Source organism: Equus asinus, chromosome 11 (genome assembly GCF_041296235.1).
Source record: "Equus asinus isolate D_3611 breed Donkey chromosome 11, EquAss-T2T_v2, whole genome shotgun sequence".
Classification (NCBI taxonomy): Eukaryota; Metazoa; Chordata; class Mammalia; order Perissodactyla; family Equidae; genus Equus; species Equus asinus.
In genome coordinates this window covers 14195285-14221503 of record NC_091800.1, presented here as the reverse complement: position 1 = coordinate 14221503, position 26219 = coordinate 14195285, and the positions used below count along the sequence as shown (strand labels likewise).

Genomic DNA, 26219 nt, shown 5'->3' with positions numbered 1-26219 from the left:
GTATTCCTGAAATTAACCACATTTGGCCATAGTATATTTTTATTATACCATAGTAAACTCTCTTTTTGCCATTACTTTACTTACAATCTTTGCATCATTAGTAAGATCTGTCTGAGTTTTCTTTAGGGGGATATCTTTTATCAGGTTTCAGCATTCCTGTTAGTTATCTTGTCTTTATAAGAAGTAATCTGAAAGCTTTCTCTTTTTTTCCTATGCTCTGAACATTTAAAAAGAATTAGAATTCCTGATTTCTTATAGCATTGAAATACCTCCTGTAACACACGTTTAGTGGCACTTTTTATTAGAGGGTAGTTTTCTCAATTTCTTCTATAATCATAGCCTACAGGTTTTTTTCTTCCCTCTTCTACAGCCAATTTTTTTATTCATATCATCCTTTAAAAAAAAGAGACAGGTTTTCAGATATCTAAAACATAAATATAGCCACAACTAAAACTAAATACTGAGAAGAAAATGGTGAGAAAAAAACCAATCAGACACAAGCAAACATCGGAGACAAGCAAACAAGAAGAAAACAAAAGTAGGACTTAGGAGCATAAGCAAAACTGAATGCCAAATGGATAAGCATACAACTTGCTAGATCAAGTTACTTTGCAATAAAAAGGGAATATCCTAAAGAATATCCTTCATTTGCCCTTACACACAATTTGGCTAGTTAGGAAATTCTTGGTTACATTCTTTTTGTCCACCAAACTCTCTAGATGTTGAATCATTAACTTCGGAAATCTTATGTGGTTGAAAAGAAGTCAGTCAGCTTCATTACTTTTCCATCGTACATGACCTACTGGGTTATTTTTTTTTTTTCCGCTTGATGTTTCTGAAATCACTTCTGTAATCCCTGAAAATTCAGTAAATTCCATCAGGATATTCTCCTAAAACACGAACCCTCTTGATCTCCAGATTCATGTTCTCATTCATTCTAAACAGTTTACTATTTTTTCTTAATATTGTCCATTTCCCATTATTCTGCTGTCTTCTCCACAGAAACCAATTATGGCTTTTCACTATCTACAATTCATTCTCTTTAACTGCCTTCATTTCCTTCCCCACTCTCTCTACATTTTATGCAATTTCCTCAAGCTCAACATATAGCTTACTGATTACATTTTCTATATTGTTTAACTCTGCTCCTGGTTGCTTGTAATAAATTGTATTCTATAATGCAAATATGTTTCTGCTCTTTTTTATCCTTAGCTCTGCCACTTTCCTTTATATATTATCTTATTTTTGCTCTTTGTTTTCCCAGACGTCACTTTCTGTTTGACCTTCTTGGCAGTTTAGAACAACTGTCTAAAATTTTCTTTTTTCCTAGAAAAATTCACTTCTTCCAAATAGTGCGTATCAGCTATCTTTTGAATGCTAAAATATCTGCATGGGTTTCATGTTTGTTAAATTATTTGTGTTCTGTTAATTCATCTCTGAATAAGAGAAATTATCTCTGCTTCTGCCATTTAAACAACAATGGAGATAGTGTCTCCCTGAAGGGTGAACATTGAACACTTCTCTTAAAAAATCAACATCAAAGGTCTTAATTCAGGCCACATTTGCTTAATCAGCTGGCTAAGCAGCATGGAGGGAGCTGGGACTAAAGTTACTAAGTCCTTCATCTCTGTATAATTTCTCTCCACGTCTGCTGAAACCCTTCCATGATGAGAGCCAGTCCCACTTGGACTATGGCTATATCCTATACTCTACAGAGACTCTTGGTTTTGGCACATCTGTCTTCTTTGGGGTGAGCCAGACTCCTGAGAGACAGACTGAGTTAGAACTGAAGCCATAACTCACTCTCATTTTTTGTTTAGTGGGTCAGTGCCTAATTTTTCCTGTTCCTATAAAGTTTGTAATAAGACATTTGCCTCATGATTCTACTCTAAGCCTTAACTCTTCTAAGCTTTGCTCCTCCTTTGAAGGAAAACAGGTCAGCCTCTCCCCCAAAAATAGTATGATCACAAAGTCTCTCCTTTAGTTCTATTACAGCTGAAATTAGGTTTTCCTTATTTCTCTCAAAGCCTGAGAGAAACTAGCAAATGACAGAACACTATATATTCTCTTATACAACTGATTCAGGGAAATGTGTATCAACTGTCAAAGTTCTCACATTCAGTTCAGTTTAAATGGTATATCTAGCACCAATTCTGTCTAGTTTGTGGACAGAAACTAGACAGTAGCTCTACTTAGATACATTTTTCTTTTGGTTTTTTTGATATTTTGGTGAGATCAAGGCAAGATAATTTAATAAACATTCACATATTTCTATCATTTTTCCTCAAAATCAATTAACCCAATTTAATAATTTAAACATAAAAATCTGTGTATATATTTTATCTCCTGGAAGACATATACTATGAGCTACTTCATCAAGAACAGTGTGTGCGCACAGCAGATATTCAGTATCAGTTAATTCTCCTCATGAGAGACATTTGAAATATATTCAGCATATAACTCAAAATTTTAAACACTTCAGTTCCATATTAAAGTAGCACATGTTTTTAAATGTCTTCTGTGTTCTAAAATGTCCATCTTTCCACCTTGCTCTCATAGTTCTCCTAAAACTATACCAATGTTTCTCTAAAATATAAAGGGTACTAGGAAAGATAGTTTAGAATGGAAATAAAAACCCCTAGCAAATAACTCAAAGTAAAACTTGTTCAAAGCTCTAATTAAGAAAGGAATTGTGCCATAATGGATATGGTACCATAGCCATTGAAGACAAACAGATCTAAATTGAAATCTTCACTCTTGCTAGCTATATGGCGTAGGACCAAATGAACATTACATTCCTCATTTAGAAGATGAGGATAATTCCTACACTTTACTGAACTGTTGCAAGGTTTAAATGAGATAGTATAGTAAGTGACCATTCAGTAGAGGGTATAGAGTTATATAGTGTGTGTGTATGTAAACATCTCTCTCCAAACTGTGCTCTCCGATCTGGATAGGAGAGTCACAGCACCATTTCAAAGTGAAGTTCATGCTTTGAGCTCCTCTAAAACTTAAGATGTCAGTTCTAAACAATAAAGTTTCTTACTCCTGACACAGAGAATACTGTTATAAAATTCTGGTATGTTTCAATTATTATTTAAATAATGCCTTTATCCTATAAATCAATAGTTCCTAAGACTAAGTTCACACAAACAGAAAAGAACAACAAAATGTGTACCCGAACCTCTAAAAGCTAGCTTTGTTCACTCTCTTTCTGAGGAAGAAGGCCATCAGCAAGTTTTCAACATGAAGGAGACTGTTATCCCAATCACAACTAACGAGACCAGTAGCTAAACCAGAATTAATAAAGTAGAGGTAAAACAAACCATCAATAATTATGGCAATATTAGGACCAACTGTCATATACGCTCTCCAGGAACAGGGAGGAGAGATGCATATAGAGAGGTAAGCAGGGATCCATAAAGAATGAAGACTCATTCTCTTGTGCTATTATAAATCTTGAACAATAATCAACCACTATTAGAGATCCCTAGGGTAAGAGGAGAATTCCCCATTCTTGGAAATACTGGAATGCATAAAAAATTCCACTGCTGGTAAGATGATTATTCCAGGCTTTCCAGCTTCCCTCTATGTCAAATAAAGCACTGATGCTGAAAATTTTCCATCCAATACCCTTAATCATAGAGGAAAGTGAAGAGTGGTACAGATAAACCTGGTGAAATTCCTCTGGAATTTCCCATTGGACCTTAAATCAATGTAAATTGTTTTTCCTATGCCATAATATGCCGAGGAACTGTTTTACTATAAAATTGTTATCATTACAATCTTTAAGCAAAATTGACACATCAGAAAGAAAGGCCATGTTCACGCCACATTTTCATGAATCTCCTAAAATACCAATCAATGCTTTCTCCGAGAAATGTGAATCTAAACTGAACAGTATAGACTTAAGATAACCTAGACATTATTTCCTCAAAACTTAAAAGATCCTGGAGTGACGTCAACAACATCGCCGAGGGAGCTCTTCCCTAGTCTCTCCCAACTAAGACACAACAAAAAGGACATTCATAAACCAACAGAGAACATTCACACAACACAGTAGACGTCTGAGAGATCCACACAGCCATACGTCTGAATGTGGAGGTGCTGGATCCTTCAGGAGGCAGTGGAAGGAGATAAGGGGATCTCCTCTCACTCCCCAAACAGCAGCAACCTAGGGCACCAGACCACATGCAGCAGCTGGCATGTGACTCAGAGGAGAGGGGGGAAAAGGCAGCCCTTCATAAGAACGGCTTCATTCTTGGAGTTGCATCCCAGCCCACGAGAACACTCCACATGGAGGAGACTAGGCAATTGCAGAGGCCCAGGGGGGCAGACAGTGAGTGCAGAGCAGGAGTGCAATAACAAACTCACAACACAAAATGGAATAAGTTGTGACAACAGCACCTTAGATGAGGAAGAGGAAAAGGATGGAACCTACTTAGACTAAGGAAATAGGATGCTATCAGAAAATGGACTACCTCATCTATGAGATCTTTTATACAAACCTCTCACAGTAACCACTAAACAAAAAATCAGACAAGAGACACAAATGATAAATAAAGAGAAAACCATCATAAAGAACCACCAGACTGAATTAGCAGTCAGAAACACACAGGACAAGAAACATGGGAAATACAGAACAAGTGGAAAACAAACGATAAAATGGCAGCATTAAGCCTCATACATGAATAATCACTCTAAATGCAAATGGACTGAATTCTCCAATCAAAAGACAAACAGTGGCAGGATGGATTAAAAAACAAGACCCAACAATATGCTGCCTCCAGGAAACACATCTCAGCTCTAAAGATAAACACAGCCTCAGAGTGAGGGGATGAAGATGATAGTCCAAGCAAACGGCAAACAAAGGAAAGCAGGTATTGCCATACTTATATCAGACAAAGTAGACTTCAAGATAAAAAAGAAAATGCGAGACAAAGGTGCGGTATGTAATGATAAAAGGGACATTCCACAAAGAGGTCATAACATTTATAAATACATGTGTGCCTAACACAGGAGCACCAAAGTACATAAAGCAACTACTAACAGACCTAAAAGGAGACATTAACAGCAACACAATAATAGTAGGGGACCTCAACACCCCACTTACATCAATGGATAGATCATCCAGACAGAAAGTAAACAAGGAAATAGTGGAATTAATGAAAAACTAGACCAGATGGACTTAATAGATACATATAGGACACTCCAGCCAAAGACAGCAGAATACACATTTTTTTCCTAAGTGCACATGGAACATTCTCAAAGAGAGACCATATGCTGGGAAACAAGGCAAACCCTAATAAATTTAAGAAGATTAAAATAATATCAAGCATCTTTTCTGACCATGAAACTATGAAACTAAAAATCAACTACAAGAAAAAAGCTGGGAAAATGACAAACATGTGGACTAAACAACACGCTACTGAACAACCAATGGATCGCTGAAGAAATAAAGGAGAACTCAAAAAATATCTGGAGAGAAATGAAAATGAAAATACACCATACCAACTCATATGCAATGCAGCAAAAGCAGTCCTAAGAAGGAAATTCAAAGCAATATGGGCCCACCTCAACAAACAAGAAAGATCTCAAATAAGCAATCTTAAACTACACCTAACAGAACTAGAAAAAAAAGAACAAATAAAACCCAAAGTCAGCAGAAGGAAGGAAATAACAAAAATTAGAACAGAAATAAATGAAATTGAAACAAACAAACAAAAAAAATGTTAGAAAGAATCAATGAAACTAAGAGCTGGTTCTTTTGAGAAGAAAAACAAAATTGACAAACTCTTAGCTAGACTTACTAAGAAAACAAGGGAGAGGGGCTGGCCCCGTGGTTGAGTGGTTAAGTTCCAACACTCTGCTTTGGCGGCCCAGGGTTTCGCTGGTTCGGATCCTGGGTGCAGACATGGCACCACTCATCAAGCCATGCTCAGGCGGCATCCCACACACCACAACCAGAAGGACCCACAACTAAAAATACACAACTATGTACCAGGGGGCTTTGGGGAGAAAAAGGAAAAATACAATCTTTAAAAAAAGAAAAAAAAGAAAGAAAACAAGGGAGAAGGCTCAAATAAATAAAATTAGAAACGAAAGAGGAGAAGTTATAAAGGATACCACAGAAATACAAAGGATTGTAAGAGAATACTATGAAAAACTATGTGCCCACAAATTGGACAATCTTGAAGAAATGGACAAATTCTTAGATTCACACAACCTCCTAAAACTGAATCAAGAAGAAACAGAGAATCTGAATAGACCAATCAGAAGTAAAGAGATTGAAACAGTAATCAAAAACCATCCAAAAAGTAAAAGTCCAGGACCAGATGGCTTCCCTGGAGAATTCTATCAAACATTCAAAGAAGACTTACTACCTTATCTTTCTCAAAATATTCCAAAAAATTGAAGACGACGGAATACTTCCTAACACATTCTACGAGGCTAACATCACCCTGATCTTAAAGCCGGACAAGGACCATACAAAGATATTGGCTGATGAACATAGATGCAAATATCCTCAACAAAATATTGGCAAACCAAATACAGTAATACATTAAAGGGATCATACACCATGAACAAGTGGGATTTATACCAGAGACATAGGGAAAGTTCAACATCTACAAATCAATCAATGTGATACACCACATTAACAAAATGAGGAATAAAAACCACATGATCATCTCAATAGATGCAGAGAAAGCATTTGACAAGATCCAACATCCACGTATGATAAAAACTCTCAATAAAATGAGTATGGGGGGCCAGAATAGTGGTGTAGATGCTTAGCTTGCACATTCCACTTTGGCAGCCCAGGATTCGCCAGTTCAGACCCTGGGTGCAGACCCACACACAGGTCATCAAGCCATGCTGTGGCAGCATCTCCCACAGAAGAACTAAGAGGACATACAACTAGGATATACAACCATGCACTGGGGGCTCTGGAGGGAGGAAAAAGAAATGGATACAGAAGGAAACTATCTCAACATAATAAAGGCCATATATGACAAACCCACAACCAACATCATACTCAATGGGGAAAAACTGAAAGCCATCCATCTGATAATAGGAACAAGACAAGGGTGCCAACTCTTGCCACTTTTATTCAACAAAGTACCAGAGGTTTTGGCCAAAACAGTTAGGAAAGAAAAAGAAACAAAAGGTATCACAGTCAGCAAGGAAGAAGCAAAACTCTCACTATTCGCAGACGACATGATTTTATATATAGAAAACCCTACAGAATCCATCAGAAAACTATCAGAAATAATGAACAACTACAGCAAAGTTGCAGGGTACAAAATCAACTTACAAAAATCAGTTGGATTTCTATACTCTAGTAATGAACTAACCGAAAGAGAACTCAAGAATACAATCCCAGGGGCCAAACCTGTGGCCAAGTGGTTAAGTTTGCACACTCCACTTCGGCGGCCCAGGGTTTCGCTAGTTCGGATCCTGGGCACAGACATGGCACCATTCATCAGGCCATGCCGAGGTGTCATCCCACATAGCATAACCAGAAGGACTTACAACTAGAATTTATAACTATGTACTGGGGGCTTTGGGGAGAAGAAGAAAAGAAAAGAAGATTGGCAGCAGATGTCAGCTCAGGTGCCAATCTTTAAAAAACAACAAAAAAAAGAATACAATCCCATTTGCAATTACAATAAAAAGAATAAAATATCTAGGAATAAATTTAACCAAGGAGGTGAGAGACCTATACAAGTAAAACTGTAAAATATTACTAAAAAGAAATAGATGATGACATAAAGAAATGGAATAATATTCATGCACATAGATTGGAAGAATAAACATAGCTAAAATGTCCATACTACCTAAAGCAATCTACAGATTCAATGCAATCTCAATCAGAATCCCAATGACATTCTTCATGGAAACAAAACAAAGAATCCTAAAATTCACATGTGACAACAAGAGACTCCAAATAGCTAAAGAAATCCCGAGAAAAAGAACAAAGCTGGAGGCATCACAATCCCTGATTTCAAAATATACTACAAAGCTATAGTAATCAAAATAGCATGGTACTGGTACAAAAAAAGAGAGACACAGTTCAATGTAACAGAACTGAAAGCCCAGAAATAAAACCACACATCTACAGGCAACTAGTCTTCAACAAAGGAGCCAAGAACACACAATGGAGAAAGGAAAGTCTCTTCAGTAAATGGTGCTGGGAAACTGGACAGCCACATGCAAAAGAATGAAAGTAGACGATTATCTTTCACCATACACAAAAACTAACTCAAAATGGATTAAAGACTTGAATATAAGACCTTATAGGCAGTACAGTCTTTGACATCGGTCTTAGAAGGATCTTTTCGAATATCATGTCTACTTGGGCAAGGGAAACAAAAGAAAAAATAGGTAAATGGGACTACATCAGACTAAAGAGCTTCTGTAAGGCAAAGGAAACCAGGGACAAAACGAAAAGACAAACCACCAACTGGGAGAAAATACTTGCAAATCATATATCTCACAAGGGGTTAATCTCTAAAATATATAAAGAACTCATACAACTCAACAACAAAAAAAACAAACAACGCAATCAAAAAACAGGCAGAGGATATGAACATTTTTCCAAAGAAGATATACAGTCAGCCAACAGGCACATGAAAAGATGTTCAACATCACTAACCATCAGGGAAATACAAATCAAAGCTACAATGAGATATCTCTTTACACCTGTTAGAATGGCTGTAATTACCAAGACAAATAACAAATGTTGGAGAGGATGTAGAGAAAAGGGAACCCTCATACACTGCTGATGGGAATGCAAACTGGTACAGCCACTGCAGAAAACAGTACGGAGATTTCTCAAAAAATTAAAAATAGAAATACCATACAACCCAGCTATACCACCACTGGGTATTTATCCAAAGAACTTGAAATCAGCAATTCAAAGACACTTATGTACCTCCATGTTCACTGCAGCATATTCACAATAGCCAAGATATGGGAGCAACCCAAGTGCCCAACAACTGATAAATGGATAAAGATTTGGTATACATACACAATAGACACAGCCACAAAAAATACAAAATCATCCCATTTGCAACAACATGCATGGAACTTGAGGGTATCATATTAAGCAAAACAAGCCAGAGAAAGACAAACACCATATGATTTCACTCATATGAGGAAGATAAATGCATGGACAAAGAGAATAGATTAGTGCTTATCAGAGGGGAAGGAGATTGGGGAGTGGGCATAAGGGGTAAAGGAGCACATATATATGGTGACTGAGAAATAACAATGTACAACTGAAATTTCACAATGTTATAAACTAGTATGACTTCAAGAAAATAAAAGAAAAAAAAGAAAACCATGATACATTCAGTTGAATAAATACTAACATTCCAAATAATAAATAAATAAGCTTAAAAGATTCCAACTATTACATAAATCAAGAAACAGTAAATCATCTTCCAGAATATTCATCAGAATAAATAACTTACGATCTGATGTGTGGAAAATCCTCTTCAATTTTGCTTCCTGTGTTTTTGAAAATTTGGAGTGCAGCTTCTGCTACTTTTTCATCATCCATTTTCAGACAAGCCAGGAGAGATTCAAATGTTTCCGCAGAATGAAATGAGATTGGATGTGTAAATGAGAGTACCTAAAAAGTAAGTCATGAAAAATGATCTGCAAATACTTTTCATAGTTTAATATAAATCCAAAATATTACATATTAGAAATACTACAAATCAAAGTAAATACAAAAATAATTACACTACCAAGTAAATGAGGACAGTATAAATAAAATTTTTAAATGTAATCAAATATATAACAGAAATATTCTTTTGTAGGTAGACTGTATGATCTGAAGAAATCATTTCTTTCCAAATTGAAATTACATATTAATATAATTCTACTCAAGATAATTTGGATTTTGGTTAATGTTTGATTTTTTTTTTTTGGAGGGAGATGAGGGTAGGAGAAAAGGAGACGAGAGAATTATACAAAATATCTCTATGCTTCTAAATAAAGGTCATTAGAAGAGACTAGCTAATAACATTTTTCGAAAAAAGTAATCTAGGAAGGGGGTAAAATACCAGATAGTAAAAGATATTATAAGGTTACAATAATCAAATCAACATAGTACTAACACCAGAAGAAACATAAAACAGAAATAGCAAGGCAATAAACAAACCCTAGCATACATAAGAACTTAAGAGTATACAGAGTGTAAAAGACTATAAAGAAGGCAACAGAAAGTAAGAGTGGATGGGATTTTTAATTAATAGTCATGGTAAAACTGGGTAGTTCTTTGGAGAATATCAAATTAGATCCTCCCCCATGACACACACTTTGAAAAATTTCAGATGGGTTATGTTTCAAATTTAAAAAACAAAAAAATAAAATCCCCCGAACATAAGATTTTTTAAGCTTAAAATAAACAACTGGAATCAAATGTGGAATGTAAAAACAAGCAAGTAGTAGAAAAATATATTATGCATAACACCATACATGTAAGACTAAGAAACAAGAAGAAAAATAAGCAATGCTAGAGATATATACATAGACACGGATGGTAAAAACTATAAATAATGGTAAGAAAATAACAAATCCAAAATTAAAAACAGTTACATCTGTGGGATGCGAGTGAGGGGAAAAAACTCACTCAGGGAACTTCAACAGTATTGTTCATACTCTTTTTACAGTCGTGTGCTGCTAAACAGTGTGGATATTTCTGAGAAATGTGCTGTCAGGCAATTTCATCTACTGTGTGAACATTGCAGAGTGTACTTACACAAACCTAGATGGTATAGGCTACTACACATCTAGACTATATGGTACTAATCTTAAGGGACCACTGTCATACATGCAGTCTGTCATTGACTAAAACATTCTCATGCGGCACGTGATTGTAATCTGAGTTAGTATTCTAGTTACTTTTCACTAGTATAAATTTTATTATGATACTGTATAACTTACATATCACAGAGCACATTTTACTTTTTTATATATCAAATATGTTCTAAAGAAAACGCAAGGGAAATAAAAAGCTCACTTAAATCAGTTAAAAAAACAAAAGACTGAGATGTCAGTAGAAAATGAACACAAGATAAAAATAATGAATTCACCATAGGAAAAACACTAATGATTAACATATGGAAGGTATACCCCACTAGTAATAATTACGCCAATTAAAACTATTTTTGCTTATTGGATTAGCAAATCTATTAAAAGTTTACAATACTCCATGTCCGTCGAGATAGAAAATAGGTACTTAATACACTATTGACAAAATTATATATAGGTACAATTTCTCTGTAAAGAACTTGAAAAGGGCCATTCTCTTTGACCCAGTAATGCCCTTCTAGTATTAAGAAAAAGATATTAGAGGAAGAGATCTTAGATATATTTATCTTGGAAGTGATTATAAGAATGAAATTAGAAAAATCTAAATATCCAACAACAAGAAAAGAGTTGGGAACACTATGACACACCAAACATGGACTAATCACCATATCAAAACATAATACTCATTATTGTTTTTACTATGAGCCAGACACTGTACTAAGAAATTTTTGTACAAGACTTAATTCAGTCCTCTGTGAAATAAGTACTATTATCATCTTCATTACAGATGATGAAGCAGAGGTAATTAACTTGCCCAAAAGCATACATCTAGTAAACAACGGGCAAAAATCAGATCTGTTTTTGGACACATTTAAAAACATTGTCTTAAAAAACACTGAGAGAGGCCGGCCCCGTGGCCGAGTGGTTAAGTTCGCGTGCTCCGCTTCAGCGGCCCAGGGTTTCACCAGTTTGGATCCTGGGTGCGGACATGGCACCACTCATCAGGCCATGCAGAGGCGGCGTCCCACCTGCCACAACTAGAGCGGCCCACAACTAGAATATACAACTATATATCTGGGGGGGATTTGGGGAGGAAAAAAAGGAGATTGGCAACAGCTGTTAGCTCAGGTGTCAATCTTTAAAAAAAAAAAACTGAGAGAAATCCTTATAATTTAATAAAGAAAAATAGTCAAGATACTAAATTTTATCTTCAGTCTCATCTCAACTATATATGTGTGCATTTTTTTAAGGATTAAAAGTAGTATTCCATTGTATATATATACTACATCTTCTTTATCCATTCATCCATTGATGGGCACTTAGGTTGTTTCCAAATCTTGACTATTGTGAAAAATGGTGCAATGAACATAGGGGTGCATATATTTTTTCAAATTAGTGTTTTTGTGTTCTTTGGATAAATACTCAGAAGTGGAACAGCTGGATCATATGGTAGTTGTATTCTTAATATTTTGAGGAATCTCCATACTGTTTTCCATAGTGGTTACACCAGTTTAAAATTCCCACAAGCAGTGTACGAGTGTTCCCTTTTCTCCACATCCTCTCCAACACTTGTTATTTCTTGTCTTTTTAATGGCAGCCATTCTGACGGGCATGAGGTGACACCTCATTGTAGCTTTCATTTGCATTTCCCTAATAATTAGTGATGTTGAACATCTTTTCACGTGTCTATTGGTTATCTGTATATCTTCTTTGGAAAAATGTCCCTAAGTGTCCATCAATGAATGAATGGATACAGATGATGTGGTGTGTGTATTTATACATATACACATATGTGGGGGGGGGGGCCACTACTCAGCCATAAAAAAAAAAGATGAAATTTTGCCATTTGTGACAACATGGATGGACTTCGAGGGCATTATGCTAAGTGAAATAAGTCAGACGGAGAAAGACAAATACCATATGATTTCACTCATATGCGGAAGAGAAAACAACAACAACAACAAACAAACGCATAGACAAAGAGAACAGACTGGTGGTTACCAGACGGAAAGATGGGAGCGGGGGAGGGTGAAAGGGGTAAAAAGGCACACGCATACAGTGACAGATGGCAATTAGACTTTGGGTGGTGAACACAATGTAGTCCACACAGAAACAGAAATGTAATGATGTAAAACTGAAATCCACCTTATATTTATATAATACTATAAACAAAGATTACTTCAATAAAAAAAGATTAAAAGAAAAAAGGAAACTAATGTTTACACATTACATATATATAATGTATATATATAACTAATGTATATACATTAATGTATATACAATATAACTAATGTGTATACATATAGGCTTATGAATGTTTTATTCTTTACATTTTCTAAGTTGTCAACAATTAACTGATATTTTTAGAATCAGTAAAAAGCAGTAGCATATTTTAGCTAACAAAAGATAAAATGGAGTTTCAGGAAGATTACGGCTCCTTTTGTGGTACGGTTAGCACTTTCTTTGCTCACTAATGAAACCTTCAAATTATAATCCACTACTTTAATATAGTTAATACTAGACTATCTTATACAATTTAAATCTGAAAATATTTAGCTTACTTGTTAGAATATACAATTTTTAAACTACCTACAACAATTGAGAAAATTTTACTCTAGGCTCTATAAACTTAAGAAGCAAATATCAAGAAAATATAAACTATATATGTTTAACAGTTATCTAATTAGGTACTTAATTTCATCTTAAGCATATTTACCTTAAGCAGCTCAAGGCCTGCCCTGATAGCTTGATCAGTAGGAACACCCTCATCTTCATCATCTGCTGTTCCATCTATTGATTTGTTCACCTGCTTAATAAGAGCACTAAAGTATGACAAAAAAAAAAATTGTCATTTTTTAACTGTCCTTTATTAGCAATATGTAATAAAAACAATCTTGAATATTTTCTATAGAGACCACATCAAAACCATAACAAATTTCCTATTAGCTGTTTCCCAAACATTACTGCAAAACAAAAAACTCTAACACACGCATACCTTGTTTTATTGTGCTTCACTTTATTGAGTTTCGCAGATACCGCTTTTTTTACACACTGAAGGTCTGTGGTAACCCTGAGTCAAGCAAGTCTGTCTGTGCCGTTTTTCCAACAGCATTTTCTCACTTCATGTCTCTATCATATTTTGGTAATTCTCACAGTATTTAAAACTTTGCCATTATTATTATATTTGTTATGGTGATCTGTGATTGCCATCCCTGGTGGTCTGGTGGTTAAGATTCGGTGCTTTCACTGCCACAGTCCAGGTTCGCTTCCAGGTCAGGGAACCACACAACCTGTATTTTGCTTGCCATGCTGTGGTGGCTGTGTTTACTATGATACTAAAAGCTACACCACCAGAATTTCAAATACCAGCAGGATCGCCCATGTGGATAGGTTTCAGCAGAGCTTCCAGACTAATACAGACTAGGAAAAAGGACCTGGCCACCCACGTCTGAAAAAATTGGCCACAAAAACCCTACGAATAGTAGCAGAACATTGTCTGATATTGCACCAGAAGGTGAGAGGATGGGGCAAAAAAGACCAGGCAGGGTTCCAACAACACTAACGACGATATGCCATCAGTGATCTTTGATGTTTCTATTTTAATTTTTTTGGGGTGCCACGAACTGCATCCATATAAGACAGCAAAGTTAATCGATAAATGTCGAGTGTGCTGACTGCTCCACTGACCAGCTGTTCCCTGTTTCTCTTTCTCTCTGTGGGCCTCCCTATTCCCTGGGACACAACAATATTGGAATTAGGCCAATTAATAACCCTATGGTGGCCCCTAAGTATTAAAGTGAAAGGAAGAGTTGCACACTGCTCACTTCAAATCAAAAGCTAGAAATGATTAAGCTTAGTGAGGAAGGCATGTCAAAGCTGAGAAAGGCCAAAAGCTAGGCCTCTTGTGCTAAACAGTTAGCCAAGCTGTGAATGCAAAGGAAAAGTTCTTGAAGGAAATTAAAAGTGCTACTTCAGTGAATACATGAATGATAAGAACGCAAAACGGCCTTACTGCTAACAGGAAAAAGGTTTAGTGGTCTGGATAGACGATCAGACCAGACACAACATTCCCTTAAGCCAAAGCCTAATCCAACGCAAGGCCTTAACTCTCTTCAATTCTATGAAGGCTGAGAGGTGAAGAAGCTACAAAACAAAACATGGAAGCTAGCAGGGGTTGGCTCATGAGATTTAAGGAAATGAGCCATCTCTATAACATAAAAGTACAAGGTGAAGCAGCCAGTGCTGATGTAGAAGCTGCAGTGAGTTATCCAGAAGATCTAGCCAAAATAATTCCTGAAGGTGGCTATACTAAACAGATTTTCAATGTACACAAAACAGCCTCATGTTGGAAGAAGATGCCATCTAGGACTTTCATAGGAGAGGAAAAGTTGATGCCTGGCTTCAAAGCTTCAAAGGACATGCTGACTCTCTTATTAGGGACTACGGCAGCTGATGACTTTAAGTTGAAGCCAATGCTCATTTACCATGCCAAAAACCCTAGGGCCCTTAAAAATTATGCTAAATCTACCCTGTGCTCTATAAATGGAACAACAATGTCTAGATGATAGCACATCTGTTTACAGTGCGGTTTACTGAATATTTTAAGCCCACTTTGAGAAAAAAAAGATTCTGCTCAGAAAAAGATTCCTTTCAAAATATTTGCTCCCTGACAATGCACTTGGTCACCTAGGAGCTCTGATACAGATGTACGAGATTAATGTTTTCATGCCTGCTAACACAATAACCATTCCACAGCCCATGGATCAAGTGGTAACTTCGACTTTCAAGTCTTATTATTTAAGAAATACATTTCATAAGGCTATAGATGCCATAGAAGGTGATTCCTCTGATGGATCTAGGCAAAGTAAATGCAAAACCTTCTGGAAAGAATTCACCATTCTAGATGTCATAAAGAACATTCAAGATTCACGGGAAGAGGTCAAATAGCAACATTAACAGGAATTTAGAAGTTGATTCCAACCCTCATGGATGACTTTGAGGGATTCAAGACTTCAGTGGAGGAAGTAACTGCAGATGTGATGGAAATAAAAAGAGAACTAGAATTAGAAGTGGAGCCTGAAGATGCGACTGAATTGCTGCAATCTCATAATAAAACTTTAATGAATGAGGAGTTGCTTCCTATGGATGAACAAAGAAAGTGGTTTCTTGAGATGGAATCTACTCCTGGTGAAGATGCTGTGAATGCTGCTGAAATGACAACAGAGGATTTAGAATACTACATAAACTTAGTCAATAAAGCAGTGACAGGGCTTGAGAGGACTGACTCCAATTTTGAAAGAAGTTCTACTGTGGGTAAAATGCTATCAAACAACATTGCATGCTACAGAGAAACCATTCGTGAAAGGAAGTGTCAATCAATGCAGGAAACTTCATTATTGTCTTATTTTAAGAAATTGCCGCAGCCACCACCCTGATCATTCAGCAGCCACCAACAGTGAGGCAAGACCCTCCATTAGCAAGAAGACCATGACTCGCTGAACGCTCAGATGATGATTAGCATTTTTTAGCAATAAAATATATTTTAATTAAGGTATGTACATTGTTTTTTTAGACACAATGCTATTGCACATTTAACAGACTACAATATAGTGTAAACATAACTTTTTATGCACTGGGAAACCAAAATATTTGTGTGACTCGTTTATGGCAATATTTGCTTTATTGCAGTGGTCTAGAAGTGAACTGGCAATATCTCCAAGGTATGCCTACAAATATTTTGAGACAGTTCTCTCTAAAAAGAGTATTTTCCCTTGTCCATGAAAATAAAGTCAAAATGTTATTTGATTTGCTATCTATTAATTTTACTTTTGCTTTATTAGCACTATCTATATTGTTATTGTTGTATTTTCCACAGAAGGCCTATACCCAAACACATGAATGATAGATGTTTTCTAATTATCAAAATACTTGACTGCTCCAGAAAGTAGAACACTGTATACTGGAATAAAGGATAAATGACAACACTAAGCACTTTCAAACTTTACCAAATATTACTGTGTGTCAAACACTATTGTAAGAGCCAGAAACACAGAGGCCTGCTCCTGAAATGTGTAAAAATACCTAGATAACAGACATACAATAAAACTGCACTAGAACATTAGAATGGATCAAAAAGGAAACACACTATTTTCAAATTTTCTTCTAAAAACAAGGTTACATTATTTTAAAAGAAACATTTGTAATGCAATGTCAATTATCTAAAATAGTCGCTCACACTGATAGGGTTTTTTTTACCAAAAAAAAAAAACCCAAAAATACCAGGTTAAAGACATAGTATGTATCAAAATACAAGAAAATTGAATTATTCAATGTTCCTAAAAGTGTTTAGTAGATCTATGTTTCTACAAAAATATTATGTATCCAAACTTAAGGTAAACCTAGGAGTCAAATGCATCCATCTCCCTTGCAGGGTCTTCTTAAATTATCATCCCCTTAACAGTTGGTATCTTTGAGGATGTTTCCTCTCCTTTTCTGCCCATTTTCCCTGATTAATCGATTCTCATAACTCCAATTATCTCCCAAAACATCTTCAGCCTGAATCCTCTTCCCATATTTTCAGCAGCCCTAAGGTTTTTTACCTACATGTAACATAGGAATGAAAAATACAACATATCCAAAATTAAACTCATTATTTTCTTCCATGACTACAAGCGTGAAACACTCGGTCTAGTGAGAGAGGGCCAAAATTAAGTAAACAAATACATGAAAAAGATAAATCAGGAACAATAAGGACTAGAAAGAAGGCCAAGACAAAAAGTGAAGTTCTCTAGCCAGGATAGTCAGAAAAAAGCATTTCTGAAGAAGTACGATTGAGCTAATAACCAAAGAACAAGGGCCAGTCAAAAGATCTGTGAGAAGAAGCATCAACCTGGAAAATCAAAGAGAATCAATTGAGAAACTATTAAAAAATACTAAGAGTTCAGTGAGGTGACACTAACAAAAAACTAAAGAATCAATACTACTTTCCTATTAGCCAAAGCCGCAGAAAAAATACAGAGAGGGGAAAATCTATTCACAATAGTAAGTCAAAATATATAAAATAACTAGGAATAAAAAGTTTTAAGTGCACAGAATCTATATGTAAATTCTAAAATTATATGAAGGGAGCATAGAGATTTGAATAATCAACAAATATTTTGGTAAGATGGAAACACAGTATCACACAAATGGCATTTTTCACTAAATCTATAAATGTCTCAGGGGAACACAACTTAATGCGGAACAAAATTCAACAGATACATTCTATGGCCCATCTGGAAAAATTAATTAACATTTTGGAACAGCCAATAAATTTTAGGGGAGGAGGAATGAAAGAACTTTCTCAATGAAATAAAAGTGTATCGAAAAAACCTCAAAGACAAAGGAATCAAAGCAAAAGTCCATTAAGAGTCCAAATCATACAGGAATTTATGCTATAATAAGCGAACACTTCAAATCAAATTAGAAGGAATCAATTTTTCAATAAATGGAGTTGATACAACAAGCTATCATATGCTTTTAAACAAGTATGGATCTCTTCCTCCATCTTACGCTAAAATCAATTCCAGACCAATTAAAGATTTAGATGTAAAAAAACATAACCACCTAATGATAACAAAGACAGAAAGAAACCATAAAGGAAACAATTGATAGATTATAATTAAATCGATCTATAACTTAACGTTTACTAATGTCAAGCACAAATTTAAAAGGCAACTGAACTAGATTCAAAGCCTTATTTTATAAAGCACTCTTATCAGTAAGAAAAAGAGGGGCTGGCCCGGTGGTGCAGCAGTTAAGTGCGCACGTTCCGCTTCTCAGCAGCCCGGGGTTCGCCGGTGAGGATATGGCACTGCTTGGCACACCATGCTGTGGTAGGTGTCCCATGTATAAAGTAGAGGAAGATGGGCACGGATGTTAGCTCAGGGCCAGACTTCCTCAGCAAAAAGAGGAGGATTTGGCAGTAGTTAGCTCAGGGCTAATCTTTCTCAAAAAAAAAGACAATTCCTCCAAGTCCCTCATAGAAAAAAAAGAAATGCAATTAGCAAAGAAATATTGGGAAGAAAATGTTCAATTTTATTAGTAATACCATTTTTTTAACAAAAGAGTACCATCGCTCACCTACAAAATGGCAAAGACTGAAAAGGTCAATAGCCACTATAGTGGAGAGTTAGGTGAACTGGACATTCATTGACTACTGGTGGGGACTAAGAATGCCATCTTTCTGGAGGCCTAATACATACATACGTGGTGGGTAACCAAGAGGACTGTGGAGGCAGACTTTCTGGATTTAAATGCCAAACACCACTTCCCAGCAGTGGGAAAGGCACTCAGCATCTCTGTAACTCACTGTTCCTTATTTGTAAAATGAGAATAATAATTATTTCTTGTCTCACAGAGTTAAGAAGTAACTTGAGTTAAAACATAAAGCGTAAAATGTTTAGAATCATCCCAGGCACATTATAAGCACTAATTGCTACCATCTGTTATTGTTACGTTTTGACATATCTTCTATATCACTATGACTTACTGATTGCTAAAGCCAAAGACCTCCTTCGGTCCTCACTTTCTTTGACTGTCCATAATATGCGTTCTTTCTGAAAACTTTCTCCACCTTAACTTTCAAAACACTACAATAAGCTGGTCTTTTACATTTCTGTAACTTTTCTACTGTAAAAAAAAAAAAAAGGAAATTCCAATGTTCTGCCCATGATCTTTTGATCTTTTTACTTCTTTCTATACAATCTCTTGCTCAGGGAACTAATTCATTCTCACAGTTTCACATTAAACTCAATTTGCCTTGATTTTTTCCCCTTTTTTGAGGAAGACTAGCCCTGAGCTAACATCCACAGCCAATTCTCCTCTTTTTGCTGAGCAAGATGGGCCCTGAGCTAACATCTGTGCCCACCCTCCTCTATTTTATATGTGGGACACATGCCACAGCACGGCTTGATAAGCAGTGTGCAGGTCCATGCCCAGGATCCAAACCAGAGTACGTGAACTCAACCGCTATACCATCGGGCCAGACCCTGCCTTGATTATTTTTAAAAAATTGTTTGTCATACCCAAATAAGCACATCCTTTCTCACCTACTTCAAAATCAGCTCCCTTCACTCTCTCAACGCGTTACTATTCTCTTCACATTTGGACTTGAACTTTTATGTCTGACTCCTGTTCACCTTTATTCCTCATTTCCAGTATGATAACCTGGGTTGTTCTTTTAAAACCTTCCTCAAATTTGTTCTTTACATCCCACTACCACCACCCATAGACAATTATAATAACGTCTTAGCAATCTCTCTCTTCTACTTCCCTCCTCCTATCCGTCAGCAATCATCTGTGATTCTCAACGGACCAAAGAATAAAGTAATAGCTCTAAAGTGAGATCTTAAAGGCTTTCCACAATCTGATCCCAACTACTTTTTTAGGATCATCTCACAACACTTTATACCTCTCCATACTGTAGCTTAAATAGATGGCAGTCATTTTCAAAATATTCTTGTTCTTCCCTATGTAGTTAGCTTGGCTTACATTAATCTCAATGCCTGGAATACTCCTCCCATCTCTGTAGAAACAAAATCTCACTAATTCTTCTTCTTAGGTCAAATACTACCCCCTTGGAGAAATCTTCTTTCAGTTATCTGAACACCATCTGCACTAATTTTATGGAACTATAATATAATCTACTGATTACAACTCTTTATTCCGGAGCCGGCCCTGTGGCCGCGTGGTTGGGTCCGCCCGCTGTGCTTCAGCAGCCCAGGGTTTCACCTGTTCGGATCCTGGGCACAGACACAGCACCACTCATCAAGCCATGCTGAGGCGGCATCCCACATGCCACAACTAGAAGGACCTACAGCTAGTATATACAACTATGTACTGGGGGACTTTGGGGAGAAAAAAAAAAATTCTTTATTGCATTACTAGACAGAAGGTTGATGAAAAGCAGAAAGTATGCTTTGCCAACACCTAACTAGCACTGCCTTGAATAGAGAAGGCATGGGGATTATTTATTTAATTAATGAATTTCAATCTGACTCAGATTCTTCCTTGTACTAACGTACAGGGTTCTAGCTTTTTGTTTTGTTTTGTTTTTCAAACCACAGAAACCCCTTCTTCAAATGAAAATTGATGGAAGAGGAGTCCAAAGTGACTAATGGCTATCCAAAGGAGGGTCTCTCTACTCTACAGAGGGGTGGGTGGTGTCAGGGCCCAAAAGATACACCCTATGCCCTCCTCAACAAAAACTCTCCACAGCATATAGGAATATAGAATATACCATTAGTACTATTTATTTTAGATTCTAATACATCTCTGAAAGATACTAGTGATGACTAGTAAATCAGTATGCTGTACGTATTTTATAAGTACTTTATTTTTTTTCAACCAGTTGAAACATTTTAAAAAAATGTTTGGAAAAAAACAACTCTTCTCACATTTTATAAAAGAGAGTACAGACATAAAAACAAAGTACTTTCCAAGATGTCCCAGTCAGGTGATATCAAAGCTGAAACTTTAAATGAGGGTTGTTTTAAAAACAAGATTTTCAGTTCTTAAATGTCTGTGAAAATACATCATATGTTACTTTACAATATATTCACCTCGTTTACCTTTCCTGAGAGTACAACTACAATTCATTTGTTATTACCTAACTTATGCAAGCTAACTAAAAAGAGGAATTCCTGGTACACTGGTAATAGACAGGTGTAGACTGATGATTTCTCCCCCAAATTGAAGCAATACTTTAAACAGGAGAAACTAATACAGATATATACACACATAAATGCATATATATGAATAGATATATATACAGGTAGTATATAGCCATCATGTATATACATAAATCTATACAGATAAGTGCCTTGTATACGGCAGGTACTCAATAGTGATTGACTGACTGACTGAATGAATGAACAGTAATGAAAATTTAATATTTTTATATACAAATACCTGATAGATTCAGTATCTATGTGCACAGGTGCTATCCTCTCCAAGAGAAACTTGATCATTTCCAGGAAAGGATTTGTAGGCTGTTTGGGGTTGCCCAACTTCTTAGTTATTTCACGCTGTAATGTAGATTTTTTAAATATTACAAAAGTATGTTTAAATGATTACATTACAGTACAATGTTAAGAACCTACAATAACTAAACCATGTAGTACTGGTGCTGGAATAAATAAACCAACAGGAATTGAACAAGTCTGGAAAAGAGACTAGATTAAGAATTCAGCATATGAGAAAAGGTAACACTTCGAGTAAGTAGGAAAAAGATTATTGACTATACTGTATTGAAATAACTGGACAGACATTTAGAATAAAAACAGAGTTAGATCCCTATCTCATACCTTATGCCAAAAATATTCCAAAACAAACAGAAAAGAATAAAACCAAGGGTCAATGGATACACAAACTTCAGTGAGCAAAATTATCAGGGGAGCTTGTTAAAACTACAGATTCCTCAACCTCATTGTGAAAATTCTCATTTAGTCAATCTGGAATGCAGCCAAGAATCATCTCTTTTTAAAAAAGTCTCTCACATGGCAAACAGATTAAGGAATACTGACATTAGTAAATATTTTCACTGACTTGCAATAGAATGGGATTTTGTAAGCAGGACACCAAAGGCAAAAACCTCGAGGAGACTGCTGACATACTCAGGTAGATAAAAATAAAACTACGGTATTAAAGGACATCATAAATAAAATGAAAAGGCAAACTACAACTGATAGAAAATTACTTTTACTTTAATTAACATACAGTGCCATGACAAACTAAACAAATCAGTAATATCATTCCAGGCAAAGATAAAAAACACACAATTTACAAAAGAAATATGAATGGCTAATACATCCAAGGAGAAAAACTGGCCAGACAACTAGCAACCAAAAAATACAAATCCTAACAAAATAATAGTTTTTGTTTGTTTGAGTTTTGCTTATTTTCAACAACGATACTGGCCAATATTGAATATATCCTAAAGAAATAATCAAAACAGTGTAAAATTATTTAGCTATAAAGATATTAAAGTGTTCTTTACATTTATCAAAAACTTGGAGAAAAATCTAAATGTGTAACACAAGTGGACTGTCCAATAAATTATGGTACGTATATTCAATGGGACACTATGTTGCTATTAAATCTAATACTGTAAAAGACTACTTAATGAAAATAAGTGTACAAAGCTATATGTATAATATGATCTTATTTTGGAAGGACAGACACCATAATATTAACAGCAACTGTCTCTATAGAAGGATTATAGTTTATCTATATTGGCATTTTTACGATATTTTCTAAATTTTACATAACGAATATAAATTATTTTATAAAAGAGGACAAAAAAAAGATCTGAGGGTTTCTTCAAACATTAGCTCTTTTAAATTTCTCTCCTTACCACACAACCTTCAGCCTGTTTGCAGGAGCATGTTGGACTAACAAGTACTTCTAATTGTTTTCTTATTTTCTCATCATCTTCTAACACCTGTGTGAATTTCTTCATGAAATCCTGAGCCTTACCAGGATCTGGCAAATTTCCTTAAATTAAATTAAAATACAATTTTAGAAATTTCTCAAAATAATTAAAGATTAACATTTTTCTTTTTTTTATTACTTTGATTAATAATTCTAAGATAAATTCAGTTTAGTTTAATGAGACAAATTATGGCTCACCTTCAACAGTCAATTTTCACAAATAAAAATCTACTTTCTAGAAACACAAAACGAGATCATTGTGAAGGAACATCTATGCAGGGAAATACTGAACTGGCTATTTCTAAAAGACTCCTTATAGTTTTAAGGGCATTAAATCTCAAGCTAAATAAGACCAATTTTATTACTGTCCCCTTGAGCTTGTTGCATACATTGCTTTCTTGTAATTCACAGCAAAAGATCGATCAGTAAGTTTTACCCTTAAGAAACTATTTTCCTGTGTTGTGTTATCTGTTGTTAAACCAGAGATAACTCTCATACACACGTACACTATCTGGCACTGACACATGCTGAGCAACATGTTCCAGGTGTTACCGGTGGATAAGCCACTACTGCATGAGAAAGGATGAGTCCTTGTAGAGTCAATTATGAGTTTTATACTACTCTCCTAATACATACTGTATCAAGATACTTATGAAAGCCAATAAAATGTTGATCCCAATATCTTTTTTTCTGGCTACTCACAACTGTTATAGAGAACCAGATTAAGATATTTCTAATAAAAGAAATTATAATATAGAAATATGGACTATAATAAAAGTAGTAGAAATCCAACTGAATCTTAAAATAGGAATACAGTAAATGCAATCTTCAAGTTCATATACAACTTTGAAATTCCATTTTATGTCTTGGCTAGATCTTTGAATGTAGTAAATTTTCCCCCTAAATATCTAACTGTATGACCTCTCCATGTTTCTATAATACAAAGAAAAAAATCTACTGTACTGTTTTCAAACAGTTTTGGAAAATGGTACTTCATAACCCCTGATAAAGTATAGGCATCATATTAAAGGCTACAATAAGGCTTACCACTTAAGAGACAAAACAAAAAGAGAGAGACATGGGGGGAGGGGGGTGACGGGGGTGCAGAGAAAAGGAGGGAGGGAGAGAAAGATGGAGGGAGGAAAGAGGTAGGGAACCAAAAAACCCTTTAATTCAGCATTCTACAAATGCACTTGACCATGAAACCCTTATTTCTAATAACACTGTTAACACCTGCAGGATACCAGCATTTCTCCAACAGAAGTGGGGAAATGTTGTACTTCTTGAAAGCAAATATTGTACTTGATGGTTGTAAAAAATAGAAAGAATATAGGAGATGATCTCCTTTAGGCGATGGTGTCCATGGCCAAATTACTGAGGAGATAGTTATAAAAAAGCAATAGCACAAAATCACTTGCTTTAAGTTACTCAAAGGGACTGAAAACTAATTTATGTTTAATGGCCCAAGACGAAAAGATATTTTGGTCTTAAAGCTCTACTCATGCTAAAAGTCCTATCATTTAGTCTAAAACCCAGCAAACTAGGTTCCTGTTCTCTTCAGTGTCTTACTATTACTTCCGTACCATCTTGCAACGTCTGTTAACATCTCAGAAATCCACCTAAGATCTCTTCATTACTACCAAGTGGAGGCTGAGGAGATGCATTCCTCCAGATGCTCCTGAATCTCCCTCTGTCCATTTGCTACACACAGCGATCTCTAGGTGGGAGGAAAAGCAAATGCCCTCAAAAACACCTCCTTTGCCCTATTCCTGCACTGAACAAAGATAAGATGTGCTACATAATCCTTTTGTATTTACTGTTAAATGCAATTAAATAACATTTTATTTGAAATCAGTGAAAGCAAAAAGAAAAATTACTATGTTTTTTTCAAAGAAGTTCTTTTGTAGTTATTAGGTATATCTTTCACTCTAAATTTTGGCTGAGAATGAAATTACCTTCAGATAGATTCACTTTAGAGTAAGCAACACCAAAGCACAGATTCAACTTTAACAGTAAGATTATGTAATAATTTGAATAAACTCTCAAAAATAAATTTATGCAATAAATCTTTTCCAGCTCTTGCTCACATCAACACACACACACACAAAACAAAAATTCTGTGTAGTACAAAGTAAATGAAAATCAGAAAAAAAGGAAAGCTGAGGCTGAGCTGTCTGTTGAAAAGTCAACCAAAAACACTTTAAGCTTTTCCTATATATTTAGTCTAAAATGAAGTCCATGAAACACTTTAAATTATCAGAAAGAATGTTTCAATTAAACTTTAAATTTCACATATACTTGAGACAACTTACTTGTAATAACCATCACTTTTGAAAATATGGCCTTGACACTGGCATCTGTCTGTAAATCACACAAAAAATGCAAAATTAAAATTTCCTAACAATAATTTTCATTAGACTCTTCAGAAAGTTAGATAAGCATAACCTACTAATGCTCTAGGCTCACACCCTTACCACCACTGGATGCTCCTGCTCTAGCTATGTTTGAACTCCAGATGAACTGAGCGAGGGTGGGAATGAACTCATATTCCACTGTCTCACCTCTTCCCTCACTCTGTTTTGTCTGTCTCCAAACAAAAACCAGACGGCTACACCAACCTTTTGGGACAGGAAGATATTTTGTTTTTCTTTAGTACTGAAAGAATAGGACAACTAAGTTTAGAAAAGGAACAAAACAACCTGGAAATGTTGGTTTTCATGCTTTTGGCCTTATCTCAAGCAAAAAAGTTAAGAATTAAGTATACACTTCTGAGTGACGTGCGGTGCTCCTAAAATTTCTAAGCCTAAGGATTACAAGGCATAGTGCTGAAGCTCATATGGAAGACAACGATAAAGACAATTAAAAAGATGCCACTGACATGTACAAAAGGTTTTTCCAAGAGTGTTAGTTATTGCTGCATCAAA

The 26219-nt window shown here is 35.6% G+C and overlaps 1 protein-coding gene across 18 annotated transcripts in view; it reads right to left on the bottom strand.

Moving 5' to 3' along the window:
* Positions 1–26219, bottom strand: part of PDS5B (PDS5 cohesin associated factor B) — a 194120-nt gene that overhangs the window by 58020 nt on the left and 109881 nt on the right. For all 18 annotated transcript variants that reach the window (XM_070520496.1, XM_070520487.1, XM_070520493.1 and 15 more), the window contains 5 exons: positions 25608–25656; positions 23219–23358; positions 21775–21890; positions 13541–13646; positions 9477–9637 (listed from right to left, as the gene is read on the bottom strand). In XM_070520496.1, the coding sequence (XP_070376597.1) occupies positions 9477–9637; positions 13541–13646; positions 21775–21890; positions 23219–23358; positions 25608–25656 (572 nt within the window). The remainder of the gene's footprint in view (positions 1–9476; positions 9638–13540; positions 13647–21774; positions 21891–23218; positions 23359–25607; positions 25657–26219) is intronic.